General features: G+C 46.4%; 5 protein-coding genes across 5 annotated transcripts; 2 read left to right on the forward strand and 3 right to left on the reverse strand.

Moving 5' to 3' along the window:
- Positions 1-728: 728 nt before the first annotated feature.
- K444DRAFT_623719 (uncharacterized protein) lies at positions 729-2,407 on the forward strand (the record flags this gene model as incomplete). The annotated part of the gene is made up of 4 exons (XM_024882314.1): positions 729-908; positions 971-1,059; positions 1,145-1,213; positions 1,384-2,407. The coding sequence occupies 4 exons, from the start codon at positions 729-731 to the stop codon at positions 2,405-2,407; spliced, it is 1,362 nt and encodes a 453-aa protein (XP_024744470.1).
- Positions 2,408-3,502: 1,095 nt separating this feature from the next.
- K444DRAFT_658575 (HET-domain-containing protein) lies at positions 3,503-5,374 on the reverse strand (the record flags this gene model as incomplete). The annotated part of the gene is made up of 1 exon (XM_024886273.1): positions 3,503-5,374. The coding sequence occupies one exon, from the start codon at positions 5,372-5,374 to the stop codon at positions 3,503-3,505; it is 1,872 nt and encodes a 623-aa protein (XP_024744471.1).
- A 918-nt stretch (positions 5,375-6,292) lies between these two features.
- On the forward strand, positions 6,293-7,078 carry K444DRAFT_623721 (uncharacterized protein; the record flags this gene model as incomplete). Its single annotated transcript, XM_024882315.1, has 2 exons — positions 6,293-6,357; positions 6,730-7,078. 2 exons carry the CDS (start codon positions 6,293-6,295, stop codon positions 7,076-7,078), a joined length of 414 nt encoding a protein of 137 aa, XP_024744472.1.
- Positions 7,079-8,280: 1,202 nt separating this feature from the next.
- K444DRAFT_516269 (uncharacterized protein) lies at positions 8,281-8,657 on the reverse strand (the record flags this gene model as incomplete). Its single annotated transcript, XM_024873669.1, has 2 exons — positions 8,281-8,543; positions 8,609-8,657. Coding segments are annotated over 2 exons (312 nt in total), but the record flags the coding sequence as incomplete, so codon positions are not given.
- Positions 8,658-10,840: 2,183 nt separating this feature from the next.
- Positions 10,841-13,338, reverse strand: K444DRAFT_658576 (uncharacterized protein; the record flags this gene model as incomplete). Its single annotated transcript, XM_024886274.1, has 6 exons — positions 10,841-11,507; positions 11,567-11,893; positions 11,946-12,135; positions 12,206-12,363; positions 12,487-13,134; positions 13,189-13,338. The coding sequence occupies 6 exons, from the start codon at positions 13,336-13,338 to the stop codon at positions 10,857-10,859; spliced, it is 2,124 nt and encodes a 707-aa protein (XP_024744474.1). The 3' UTR covers positions 10,841-10,856.
- Between the last annotated feature and the right edge of the window lie 288 nt (positions 13,339-13,626).

Genomic DNA, 13,626 nt, shown 5'->3' on the forward strand with positions numbered 1-13,626 from the left:
TGGAGTCGCAGGATAGCTGAGAAGGTTTAACGCGCATTTAACATCCCCTGGCTATCCACTCCAAGACCTCTCCCCTTTGTGTGCCATCTGCCGGCCCCGCCACCCTCGCCAGCATCCCTATGGCTTCAATGATTGCCCCATTAATGCCTCCTGTAAGCTCTATCGTAATCATCTTGCGGCCACCTGCCAGCCTGACCTCACATTTGCATATAGGTCATATGTAGGTCCTCAGGAGGTGAGCTGTGCAAGTAATCCTTTCTGACAAGGCTAGCGCTTATTATCGACGTCCTCGAGCTGAAAATAGATTCAATTGCAATCGTCGACTTGACAAACAAGCAGTATATGCCGCAGTGTCGTCTTCTTTAATAATGCCAACTGGTAGGTTAAATAACTCTACATGGTCAGAGTAAAACAGTAGTGTGCAAATGCTATGATTAATTAGACAAGTCTGTCTTAATAACATGTCCCCTCAGCCGGTATAGAGTAAGTGATACTAATAACCAACACAGCTGATATGTGCGCCCGAGGGCGTCTGCGGCCACGATTCCCGCCTAGCAACAACTGTTTCAGGATATACCAAAGTCTTTAAACCGTGTCACTAGAACTATTAAGGAAGATATTAATAATGCTGTCCTTGGAATTATAAACGTGATGACCATTCGGAATTCTTCACCCAGCCTTGTAATTTTTACGAACTTTCTGCTTCCTTTGACACGAAACTCGCAGGAATGGGCAATGCCACTTCGACAATAGCGAGCTATCTGGCAACAGATTGTGCTAGCCCGCTAGCCAAAACCCCTCTTAACTGCTTGACAACTTTCACCGATAGTAGCAACTCCACTGTTGCATATTTTGGCAACGTTGCATTTGGAACTTTCCAAGCAGACCCAGACGTGGCTGGAATAGGGGTACGCCGTACTTTAAACACATGGAAATTTCATAATGCTAATCAGGGGCCCGAAAACTAAAGACCATAATCTCATTCGTTGTGCCGAGCGCCATACTCTTTCTCTGCAGCTTGTTGATTATCGTGCCACGGTTGGTACCCATACCACCTCTGTAAGTGGCCGCTAGTTCATTCCCTCATGGCCGCTTCATTGCAAATACGCATGTGAATAATAAACTGACTTTTTCTTGTGTCTAGACGAAATATTCCAATTCCCCGTCCTGCACCTGAGCCCAAATATAAGCTCAACCGGGTTGAAAAATGGATGTAAGTGCCTCACGAAATACTCGAAGTACTAAGCCAATTGTTATACGTAGAAAAGATCAGTTCCAGATACAACCTCGTCCCCTCTCTTATCACACTCGTTCTCATCGAGATCCTATTCCTCAGGGCTTGCGCTACTATCATCCACCGAATACACTTGGATCCGTTCCTAGCGCGAACCATGTCCCTCTCCCTTACCATCCACCGTATCCATATCCTCTTTATTCCACGCCTACTCCAACCTACATGGGCCCCGCGACACCTGCAAACCCTGATAATATCTCGCACTACCAGTCATCATTAAAGCCTTCAGAGTCGAACGAGTTATCGGCGAAGAAAGACCCAATCGAGCGCGATCATGCGTTTTATGACATACTAGAAGCAACCATGTTGTGCATTTCCGACGGACAGATCCTTCTCTCGCTGGCTTTCAGCATGAGTTTCATGGCCACCGACAACAGATGCACAACATCACAATACCACTTCAAGGTCGGGCTCAACTTGTGGCTCAAAGCTACCACCAGCGCTGTCCTGTCCTTTGCTATGGTTCGCCACTATTTCCGATCCTTTTTGTCAGCGATATTTCGCTTGGTGGCGTTGATAGGGTCGTTGATTTTCTCCCTTGGGTTGCCTCTCATGCTCCAGGTGAACTCCGGCTTTGCCTCGGAAATCACCCCCTCCGACCACCGGGGCAGCAGTCAAATCTTTCTGAACGCGTTGTGCTTCATGGACCCATCGTTCAGAAAGGTCGTTGTGGATGACCAAATCAATAACCAGGCCGTGATCGGTAATTGCCTCACACACCCTGAGTTGTCACAAGAGTTTATATCTTGGGCAGTGACCTGCATTATCTGGGCCATTATTATGCTCGGCCGTTTCGGCCGTCGTGCGACGAGACCGTTTCGTGAGGAAACTGATCCTAGCCCTGACCCTGACAGTAAGAGTCGGGCTGTGTTAATGTTTTGGTTATTTCTGATGTTGGTATGGTGTTTTGCGGTTGGCGTTTTCAGTTACAGGACCTTCTGGATCTTAAACCTTCGCCGTTGGGTAGCATCTTCTCCGTGGATAGAAGACCCCAGTGCGGAGACTCATGTTCGGACTTTTGGGCAGTTTGCCGCCCTCTTTTCCATGGCTAGCATACTACTCGCTGCACTAGACCAGAATGTTTCTAGGACAGAGGATGAAAAGGAGGAGTAGAGTACTACGATAATTCTTCGTACTATAGCTATACTACACGGCCTAGTAATGCGAAGAGAATAGTAGTATGCTATTATTATAGATATTCGGGGCGGGTCTATTTGAGAAAGATAAAGAGAGGTGGTGGAGGGAGGAATTCGCAAGGCAAAATTTTATTTGTAATAATTAGTTTTTATTATAACAGAGAAAGAAGGCTCTTAGTAGGCCCAAGGATCTGCCGGGGGTGTATGTAACTTGTTGGATTCGTTTGTGGGGTCAATATAGTTTGCTCATGAGTCGATTGATACCGAACAAAACACCTCGAAAACTTGAGTTTTTGACCTCTGTTTTCTGAGGGGTTTCGTTTTGCGCTACTCGCAGCGCCCGTGCTATTTCTAGGTCGTCCTGCTAAGAATCCCATCTCTGTAGGAATTTGATTTCTAGTTTATGTAAACTTAATCCCTTCCCCGCTAAATAGAGTCCGGGTTCTAAGGTTTTGGGTTTCCTACAATCTAATTACAGTACTAAACCGTCGGTTCTTTAGCCAGCACGTGTGTGCTCGGAGAGCTCAGCCTGCGTTCTGCGCCCACCCTTTGCAGATTGGGGCATTATTTCCTGCTCTAAAGTGAGATCGTGCTTCCTGAAAGAGGTGTTGTTTCTGGAAGGGGGCAAGTTTGAATCCTGAAAGCAGGGGCGCTTGCAGCTCTATAGTTGCGAGTACGTTTATTTATAACACTGCAGGGTGGCGTACGTGCCTTTTTCCTGCTACAAGCCAGAGTACTTCTGATCGCAGTACTACAGTTTAGATTGTTGCAATAGGTGTATTCTAGCCTATAATACGCAGATTTAGCCCTTGGAAACCAACGCACATTAAGGTAATAATTAAAGGGATTGAATATTATTCCAATTTCTGCACAGGAAGGAGCGGCATTCCACCAGCCAAGCAAGCCGATATACGTACCACCGTAAGTTTCTGTTTAATCCCTCAGTACAACAAAGAAGGCGTCGAAACTTCGTTCACCGTTCACACAAAAACTTTGGAATCCATCTCGCGGTTTGGGGGCTTTTGGGAGTATTCAGCCAGACCTTCTCATCCAACAAGATGCGACCCGTTTGTCATTCCAGTATCAAGTCTTCACAATCGTCAATCCTAAAGGCTTCCCCGTACATGATACCATGGATATATGCGTCCCCAATAAGTCGCCCATACCCTTCCCTCTGCCTATTGATAATCAGAGGAATCTTTGATCCTTCAAGCAGCCAGACCTCGTCGCCACGCCTAACATCCCCAGAGACTAAGCCAAGATACTTCTTCCCCTCTGTCCGGATCATCCGCCTGAACAACAAGTACCGCGATTGCGTCAGGAGATCCGCACGTGGCTGTTTAAATATCTGAGATACGACAGGTAGGAGGGATGCTACGAAGAAAGCCTGTGCCAAACTGGGTCTTCGTATTTTGTGCGTCCGGGTACGCCTGTAGCCATACATTAAGCGCAATTCGTCCTTATTGCGTTCTGAGAAATTCCCAGTAGCTAGCGTTTGCCAGAATGCGTCCATGGTATCCTCGCCGCTCACATATTTATCATTCCCATCATGTGTGTGGAGCTCTGCAACGTCTTCCCAACTGGACACAGTACGTCGCATCCTGAGAATGCCTCTTACAGTACGCATGACAGATCTGATATTCTTTGCTATGTAGAGCCCCTCGAAGAGGTCGCCGGCAGCAGCGACTGTATCAACTATATGGCCTCTTGTTGCCAAAACAGCTCCCTCATATGAGGAAAGAGGGGCGCCTGTGTAGAGAGTGGTTTGTGTAGCGCAGAAGGGTTCCGATATTCTGTAGTTCGCCTCCTCGCCGTTAGCAAGTGAATTTGTTTCACCCCCAACAATGTGTCGGAGTTGCTTGGCACTTTCTTCTGTTGGCGTGCTCCAGTCTGGCACCCAGGAAGGCAAGCTGTCAATACCAGACCCAAGTGGTAGCGCCGGCAAACTGAGAATATCTAGGGATTTGTCATGCGCAGCAACCTTCCGCGCGACATCTATGTAGACGGTGCGGACATCTTGCTTATAGTCCACTTGAATTTTAGCCTGCGGCTCTGTACAATTTTCCGTCAATCCTATAAAGGCGTAGACTTTATCCAATGGGTTTGTAGCTTGGGACCTACGATGGCGGAGGAGCACGCCGAGGAGTGTACACCTTCCCGAGCGGTAGGCCGTTACCTCCACCGCGATAGGGAGAACAGAGTTGGCAATTGGATGTATCGTAAAGACCAGGTGAAGTTTGAGTGCAAAATCCATCCCTGATATGAGATCATTCAATTCCGTACTGGATGTACCCCAAAAGAGTGTCGCTTTCTTCGCAACCGTAACCTCCTGGACAACCCATGCGCGGAAGAACCATTTGCTCTCGAGGAGCGATAGCAACGATGAGTAATCACGGCTAGAGAGAGGCGGCAACCCGAGCTTCGTGAGATCTTGGCTACTCATGACGTTGATGTTTGTTATGGTGGGCCCAGCGATAGTTGCGGCTTTGTTCAGCTTCCTGATCAGAGAAGTTGCAGGATCACTATCCTTGGAACCCTCTCCTAGCCAAATCAGAACGCCACTTGCCCCTTCGTATATCCGACGCATAAGGGGGACCTGCATATTCTTTTCCTCGTCGCTCATTTGATCAATACATATAGCATCGATCCACATTTTCCTGGGCTCTTTTTCGCGACGGAAAACAAGCAAGGCGGCATGCAAATTAGGCTTTACCCAAACGGATCCCATTCTCAACGGTCCGTCGTAGATATGAACTTTCATTGTAGCATCCAGCGGACCCCAGCAATACGAGAGTGTTTCATATGCTGTGTTGTCGGTGATTTCTTCAAGCGCCCTACTGACAATTTCGCACTTGATTTGGTCGGTCTTTCGACCTGGGAGCAATGTGATGAGGCGGATTTCATTCTCTGCAAGTGATAATCGGCTGTATTCAAAGTCCTCCATTTTCTTCGGCTGAGAAGGGCCGCGCAAAATCGAAGAGGTTATAGTGTGATGGGACGTAGTTATTATAAGGATCTCGGACCATGTATAGGCGTAGGCTTGCGTGGGAGGGTAAAGAGAGGCGTGGGCGCTAAATAAGTAAGAGGGCCAGTCTTATATAAGGAAGAATTAGTCGAACGAGTAATAATAAGAGCTTTGTGCGAAGTGTAAGCTGCTAAAGCTAATCGCACGTGCGATGTGACATCTTAAGAATACAGACAGCTAAGCTAATGTAGGAAGGCCTGATGTTGAACTAGCTAAATAATAAAGCTAGGGTCACGTGCTTGCAATGTAAACCAAGTAAACGATACTGAATTGACTGCTGTTCTACAGTGGTAAGTAGCCCGTATATATAGCCCTGAACCCCCTAAGTCACATGTACTAAATCCCTATGCCAGCTGAACCGATTACAGCTATACAGGGTATTCCAGCCGTACAGGGTATTCCAGCTATACAGGGTATTCCAGCTGGACAGGGTATTAAGCTAGTGCACAGCCCCATGGCGTTCGGTTCCAGGGCTTACTAAGCCTATTGGGGGCCTCAGGCCCCTAATTTCAACACCTGAGAGCCTAAGGAGTCTAGCACGTGACTAAGCCACGTGTGAGATCTAGGAGTAAAGACCCCTACTATAGACCCCCCCCTCTTTTCGTAATTGTCCCTTAACTATAATATATTAATAACCTTTTATTCTTCCTCCTTGCAGCTAAATATCCTTAGTAAGTATTTTAGACTAGAGTAAATAAGAGATGTGTAACTAATTCCTGTCTATGGAGATTATAGATGAAGAGAGCTGCTCTCGAAACGGTGGTACACAATTCTTGGGGATTCATATGTTCATGGGATTATGGACGGAGAAGTATTTTAACTTCTAGACGAGACAGAATGACAATTGAGGAACATTATCCCGGTTCAGGTGGAGGAGAAACTTTCAACGGATATCATACCGAGTAAGTACGCGTCCTCGTCCCACGCGAGAAATTATTATGGGTTGAGTCTGTCTCATAAGTGATTGCTCATGACCGAGAAGAGAGCAAGAGGGAAGAGATGATTCTTTAACGGGCGTACAACCTTGCATAGGTTTGAAGAATCCGGAAATTGTTCTCGAAATCGCTTTCTTCAAGTACTTGCGTTCTGTCGGGACCACGATATTCGCGAATCGGCTCCTGCTACCGAAGCGGCGAAACTTTGCCGGCTCAGTATTAACTACCACCCGGAGAACACTTCTGCAACACAACGGTTACAATGCTTTGAAAATTATATCACTTTAGGGGATAATTTCAAGCAAGTTTCGCGTCCGATTCCGCTACTGACTTTTTCAGTTATTACCCGGCATTGCATAAGGATGTCAAGATGGCGACCACTCCCAAGAAAATGATGCAGTTGAACTTCTTTGACGCTGCTTGTACAGGTAGTGTCAATGGAGGTCTGGCAAGGTTTTGTGGGTTCACAGCTGTGGATCTCAGTGGATGTCCCTTGGACGAGCCCATTGATTTCAAAGGAGACCATTATGAGAATAGTATCCAGGGTGTCATTGATAATATCAAAGAAATTGCCAATGAGGAAGTTCTTACGCCGAGGATGATGGCTGAGTTGTTTGTGTTGGGAGGTGCTGGACCAAGACCGATCGGAACACCGGAGATGGTGGCCAATTTCTTTGAGAAGTGGTGAAAGGAGGCAGATATTGATAGATTTAACGTCAACTGTGAGCATCCATCTAAAAATGCTCTGATATGTGCAAGTCTGGCTTGACTAGATATCTCAAATCTCGAAAGCTTCGAGGAAGTTACGAATTTGCTTGTTCCTGAACTACAGAAAAGAGGCATCTACTGGAATGATTATCCAGCCCCAGGAGGCACTTTGAGAGAGAATGTTCAGAGTGCTCCTGGCGAGAGTCTGCTGAAGGCAACACATCCGGGTGCAAAGGTAAGGTGGAACGCACCAAAAGAGACAGAGACAAAAAAGGCAGGCACAGGGGTTCGATTAGTTGAAGGATCGTCAACCGAACTCAAAGTAGCAACATGAGGAAATTTGTGAATTCGAAGCTGTTCCTCTGCCATTCCGTCTTCTCTAAACTGTCAATACAGCTTTCCTTGAGAAAGCCATCTAATATCGCACTCCACCGCCGCAGCCGTGATCATCTCCAATTAATCCGAGTTGGTATATTTCTTCTCAAATCTCCTTGTTATTAAGTTTTATCAACTAGATTTGCCAAATATGTGGTCTTTATTCTCGTGCCATGACTCGTGCACTCAAGGGTGAGAGAAGTCCGGCTGTCTGCTGCCGTGTGGAGTGCGCATTCCGCTTGGTCAGGTAATTTGAAGCCAGAGAAATCCTTCTGTCGCTGTCATAATTCCAGCTGATATCCTCAGAAAGCGTAGAGACAGTTCCAAAATTTCGACGTTAGGATTTAAGGGAGTCGCGAGGTCATCGGGGCAAAATAGGGGTGGACTCGCTTAATTTTCAGGGGGTTAGAGTAGTCTTAGCGACCCCATTCAGGGGTTGCACACATTTACCATCAAAGTCGGAATTTAAACCGCAGAGGTCCTACATTTCTCTTCAAATAAACTTAAAACCCTTTTGATACCATACTTTACAACCATTAATTTCATCGATACTCTTAAGCTTTTATGCAGTCTTATCACTGCTCTGCTTCAGCATCGCAAATGCCTCTTTCGTCGACCTTTCACTTCCATCACTTGAAGGAACCACGGCTTCAACACCTTCGAGCACATCTACCTCAAATGTTAAGTCTATACCGAGCCCTGATAGAGGGTAGAAGTGATTGGTGCCAATAAACAGAATTGCTCCGAGGACAAAACCGAAGATGTAGGGAACCCGGTAAATTATGACAGCGGCGCCGGTCGTCTTTCCTATAGGACTTTCAAAGAGTCCGACTTGGCCCACTTGGGTAAAATATTAGTAATTGGGCGCAACGGCAAAGTGAAGGAGTGGTAGCTTACGCAAGACGGAATCGTAGTGACAATATAAGCGAACCACTCTCGGGGGTTGATGCCGCGGAAATACCAATAGATATGTCCGCGGCCCCCAATGAAGAGGTCAGGCACCACCCACTTCCTCTTTCGGATAATCCAGTAATCGAAAACAAGAATTTCTGTTTTCACAGAAGTAAAGACTAAGAGAAACACGCCAGCCACAATGTATGATGGCATGGGACGGAGTGGAACTTATCCCTGAAACTTGAAATGACGGAGAGAAATACAGAGGCTTGGGTCAAGAACCTCCATGGTTAAGGAATTGATCCCAAAAGACACATTATTACAGAACCTCTCATGAAGCTAATATATGCGGCATTACACCAGCAAGACCCATCCCCGGGCCAACGTTATTCTGAGTTACGTTACTAATACTTGATGCTAATAAATTGTTAGCCCTGCTAAAAACGTTGCGGCTCGGTATCCGGCAGAGTAGTCCGAGGTTTGGACGTAAGTGAGGATAGTGAGGGTTAGCCACATTGCTGTTCCGTAAGTTGCTCGAGTCGCACTTGCTGTGAGGACGCCCAGGAGGGCACATATTGTGATCACGGTTGGTATGGTTGTTGTGGAACCGATAATGTGTGAGTTCTTCTTCGAGAATCACGTCCATTACGAATAATTAGTATCAGTAGCACAGAGGAAACGAAATTGGCAAGCAGTAGAGTGTAGTTAAACAGAGAGGAATATGCTTACATCAGAAATTCGATCTGCCGCACCACCATATGTTCCAGCCACAGTGCCGATATATTGCACGAATCTGAAGCCGTGTGCGCTGGAACTAAAGGTGATATCTGGGTGCGCAAGATCGCCAGCAAAACTCGCCATTGCTATGAACCGCCCACGCCATGATGCCGAACACTGTACTAACAACTCCAATGAAAATAAGCTACATGAATTTTTCGAGCTTGCGGGGTTTGATGAAGACAATTATATGCAGATATGTGATAATATAGGGGAGGAATCCGATCATGCCCTTAGTGGTTGTACCAGCACTAAATAATGTCAGTACTCACCATATTTCTTTTCCATTTGTTCTTCGGGTAAAATCAGAAGAAAACGAGGGCTACCTGGCAGATAAAGTGTTGGCAAGACTATTGTAGAATGGAGAAATTGCGCCAAGCATAAGAGAAATAGCTTGGCCGCCATAAGTTGCCTGAAGTCCGAACTGTATCCAAGAGTGAGCAATATTCAGAAATCATTTGAACATGGTGGGAGGCTTACAAAGATGATATTTCCCAGCACTTGAAAGAACAATGGCAAATATATGCCTCTCAACCCGAACAAAGCCCCGACCGTCATTGTCTGTCTACGGTTAGCTAAACAAATCAACCTGTCTCGATTCGTTGCTCACATATACCAAGTGCTTCTCGCCTCCTAATCTCCCACCAGAGGATTGCATTGCTACTAGAAATGATAGTTCCAAGCAACACCGCGCCAACAACCTCGCAAGCGGCTAACCAAACAGAGATATACGAGCTTCCTATAGCCATGTTGGGAGACCGATACCGTAAGTCGTCCAGTAAAGGATGACAGCTCCACGCCCGTATGTAAGTTCCTTCTCGAGGATGGGGTACAAATCGTGGTCTCCCTATTCAGTTATTCCTTTACCCTGATGAATATCAGTTCGTGCGGGCAACCCTGCCCACTTCAGGTATTTAGACATAGTTCCTTCGTGCAAGATGAGTTATGGCACTCAAAAACTCAAAGGCTATATAGTGGGGGCGTAATGAGCTATGCAGTAGGACCGCTAGGCTGGATTTTATATCATATTGGAAATCTAGTGTTCATTCTTAATAATTTCGAAGCTCATGCATATCTTAGCCATATCTTGCAGCTCCCAGGAGCAGCCCGTTTTCATTGCCAAGACTCTTCAAGTCGAACTTCAAGTCTGTAATCCGCATGGGAGGCGCAAGGCCGGGGCGGGCCCTTGATCCGAAACTGCGCTGCAAATCGGCAGGGACTTGCCGCTAAATAATTATATGGAGGAAACGTGGAACCCATATTAAATTCAAGGGAGTTAGTTCACACCGAGATAAGAAGAGTGGGATGATAAGGATGTCCCAGCACAACCCGAGAGTTCGGGTCTATTTTACAGAGAGTTACTAGAGACTTGGTTCTGGGTCCGCAATAGAGTGGGCTACACATCCGATTCGTTGAGAAGCTCCCTTAGTAGTTGGAATCAGACCTAAACGATGAAGCATAGACATTATCAAGTTCAAAATGTGACCGGTGGTTGATGGGAGTCTGGGGATTTCCATCCTACACCGACTCTGAACTTTGTAAATTCATCTGTAGGTGAGTATTAGGTGATAACAGAAGAGGGAAAACTCTGAGGGTCTCGCTTTATAACAAGAGAGCTTTGAGGATTGGGTTTCCCTAAGCGAAGGTTACAATTTCTCCACATAACGAAACCATAGGAGTTAGTCTAAGCACACGAATTAATTCCTACAGACCTAAATAGTGTTCTCCCATCCCGGGTCGACATTCTCAAGCATATCATCAAACATATCTACCGGGCCAGCGAAGCCCATTCCATTCCCATCTTCAACTCCCATAATCATATCAATCTCATTATCTTCCCAAGAAAACAGTTGCTCCCCAGTCATATCACTAATCATCTGGTCCAAATCGTCATGTACCGTCTCCATCTCAGTCGACGGGTTAGTTTGCAATCCATGCAGACTAGTCTGCATCTCATCCTTCATATTCACCACCGCCATTCTCGGGACATGCTTCTCTTCTGAAATTACATCCAGAACTGACTTCTTAACAGACTCAAATAAATCACGATATTTGCGTCCAGCGGGCCAGCGTTCGGCCATGACATAGAGAATTATGCTGCAGTCGGTCAAGGCGCCAAAGTTCTTGAAGCCATTATGACTGTGATCATGCCACATACAGTAGACGAGCGTAAGGCCTGCAAGAAACACCGATTGCAGAGATACCGAAGTAAACGCGAGTGGTATTCTCTGATGCAATCTTTTGTATGTCTGGCATACTCCACGATAGGCTTCTGCGCAGAGATCCAAGTATCGTTGGTCGATGTTCTGCTCGTAGAGGCGAGGTTGGAGTAGAACTCGAACGCTCTTGTGATATGAAGCCATCTGCAAATGTGTCTATGAGTAAATTTGAACTCGATTCAAAATGAGTGTTTGTAACTCACATAAGAATCATAACTCATGTACTCGTCACCTCGAAATTTATTCCGATCTGCAGGGCCCCATTGCTTACTCTGTGGCGGAATGGCATCTCTCCAGGCATAAAGTCTCTCGAGGAACAAGTCTGTCGATTGGTGAATAGATTTAGAAGCGCTGGGACGATCCACTCTGTAGATGATATGTTGGATGTCTGATTCGATTTTCTTGAGCCGTAGGATATGGATGAAGGTCGACATTGTGGTTTGTGGATATGCTGGGGCAGATTTATCGACGTTCGCAGCCCTTCTCAATACTTCCACGTCTTGATTCGCTTCATCGATGTCTGATGGCAGCTAATTTGAATCATTAAGTGGGAGCTAGCTATTTCAAGGAAAGTCAGCGTACCTCGACGTCAATGTCATGGTCAGATATAGAAGGTGGCCTGCCAAGTGCGATGGTTATCTCGCGATCCCACCAGTAACAGCACCAGAAAAGACGTTTGTTAAGTTCTGATCTCAATGACACCTTTGAAGATCGCTTCTGTCTATGCAATCCAAGTTCAATGCACATTCTCATTGCCAGACCTATAAATGTCCTTGCATTTATGTTAGCATCATTTTAAAACTCGGAGAGTAGTCCCCCTTGCAGTATTAGAAAGATCTTACCAGGGTCCTGGATCTTTTGGCATTCGTAGACAGTGTTGGACAAGTAGCATTAGATAGGTGAGTGAACGAGTGTCTCCGAATCGTAAGATAACCTCTCGGTTATCGAACGCGGCCTCATAATGTTTCTCGGGGAAATATACACCTGTTGGGTCTCCTGTCTGGAATATACTCAGCAATCATTTCAAATTTTGGACGAGCAAGTGTGAAAATCAGAACAAAGAGGCGACTCTTCCAACGAGGAAGCTTGGCAATAGAAGAAGCGGGAAAACAAGCTCACGTACCTTTTCAAGGAAATGTCCACCCAGCCCATACATTAAGTTCAAGATGCTCTCTTCGTAGATGTCCTTCAAATTATGCCGCCTGTTGTTGAGTTCCACGATGGAATATGAGTACATAATAGGAAAATTTGTGCAAAGATGGCCCAGATAGCCCTTGACCATCCTTTCCGCAGCATCATCATGAACTTGACTGATGTGAAAGCCGTTGCCACTTGGTAGTGAGCTTACCTCACTTGCGATTGAACTCGTACGCAGTGGTCTGGCATTCTCCCTCTGGGCACCTATTTCAGGGACGACAAACTGCAACTTGCCCGCCAACGCGGTCCCCAAAGCGCGTCCTAGAGTGATCGTTGATGCTCCGCCAACATACGACCCCGCAACATCCAAAGATAAATCTCGGACAGCATTGAGAAGTGGTTCGATGTCTTCTTGCTCGTCGCTCTCCAATTCCTCTGGCCCCTCGTTCCAGTGATCATGAGAGACAGCAATGTTCCCATTCTGAGTGAGCAGCATCTCTAGCTCTGCAACCCTGTCCTCAAGAGCTTTGATATAAGTCCGAGCTTGACCAGGCTTTGGCGTGGTTGGCATTACATAATGGCATTCAAGGTCGAGCCTCATGTATCTGGCACAGGTAGGCTGACTGCCGTTGCACTGCGCCGAGGGTCAGAGAAGTGGCCATGGATAATTTTAGTGGGGTAAACATACCTTTTGCTTTCGTTGTTTGCATCTTTGGCATGCAAGAGCAACACGAGACCTCCGTGCTGGTTTTGTCGATCTCGATGCATTGGTTGGGGAGAACTGCTCGTCTTCTGGGCTCGCTACTACAGGAGGAGAATTCAACTCGCTTGGATCCATCTTCGAGGCAGGGTTTCGAAGGGACGCAAGTGTAAGGGTTGATATAAAAGTGACACCACTCTCAGAGATGAAGGTTTAAGGAACCAGACCAGAAGAATAATGTAAGACTCAAAGATGAGGAGTTCATGGCTTATCGCCACTATCTTCGGAGGACCCGCCGTAACAACAACGACTTACTTTCAACCGCAGTAAAGTCCGTTATCTTTACACCCTAGACTCCCACCACAAGATTGATGGGAAGAGAATGTGTAAGCATAGCATAACCTACTTACCACGCACCATGCTTGG

Source organism: Hyaloscypha bicolor, assembly GCF_002865645.1.
Source record: "Hyaloscypha bicolor E unplaced genomic scaffold K444scaffold_10, whole genome shotgun sequence".
NCBI lineage: Eukaryota > Fungi > Ascomycota > Leotiomycetes > Helotiales > Hyaloscyphaceae > Hyaloscypha > Hyaloscypha bicolor.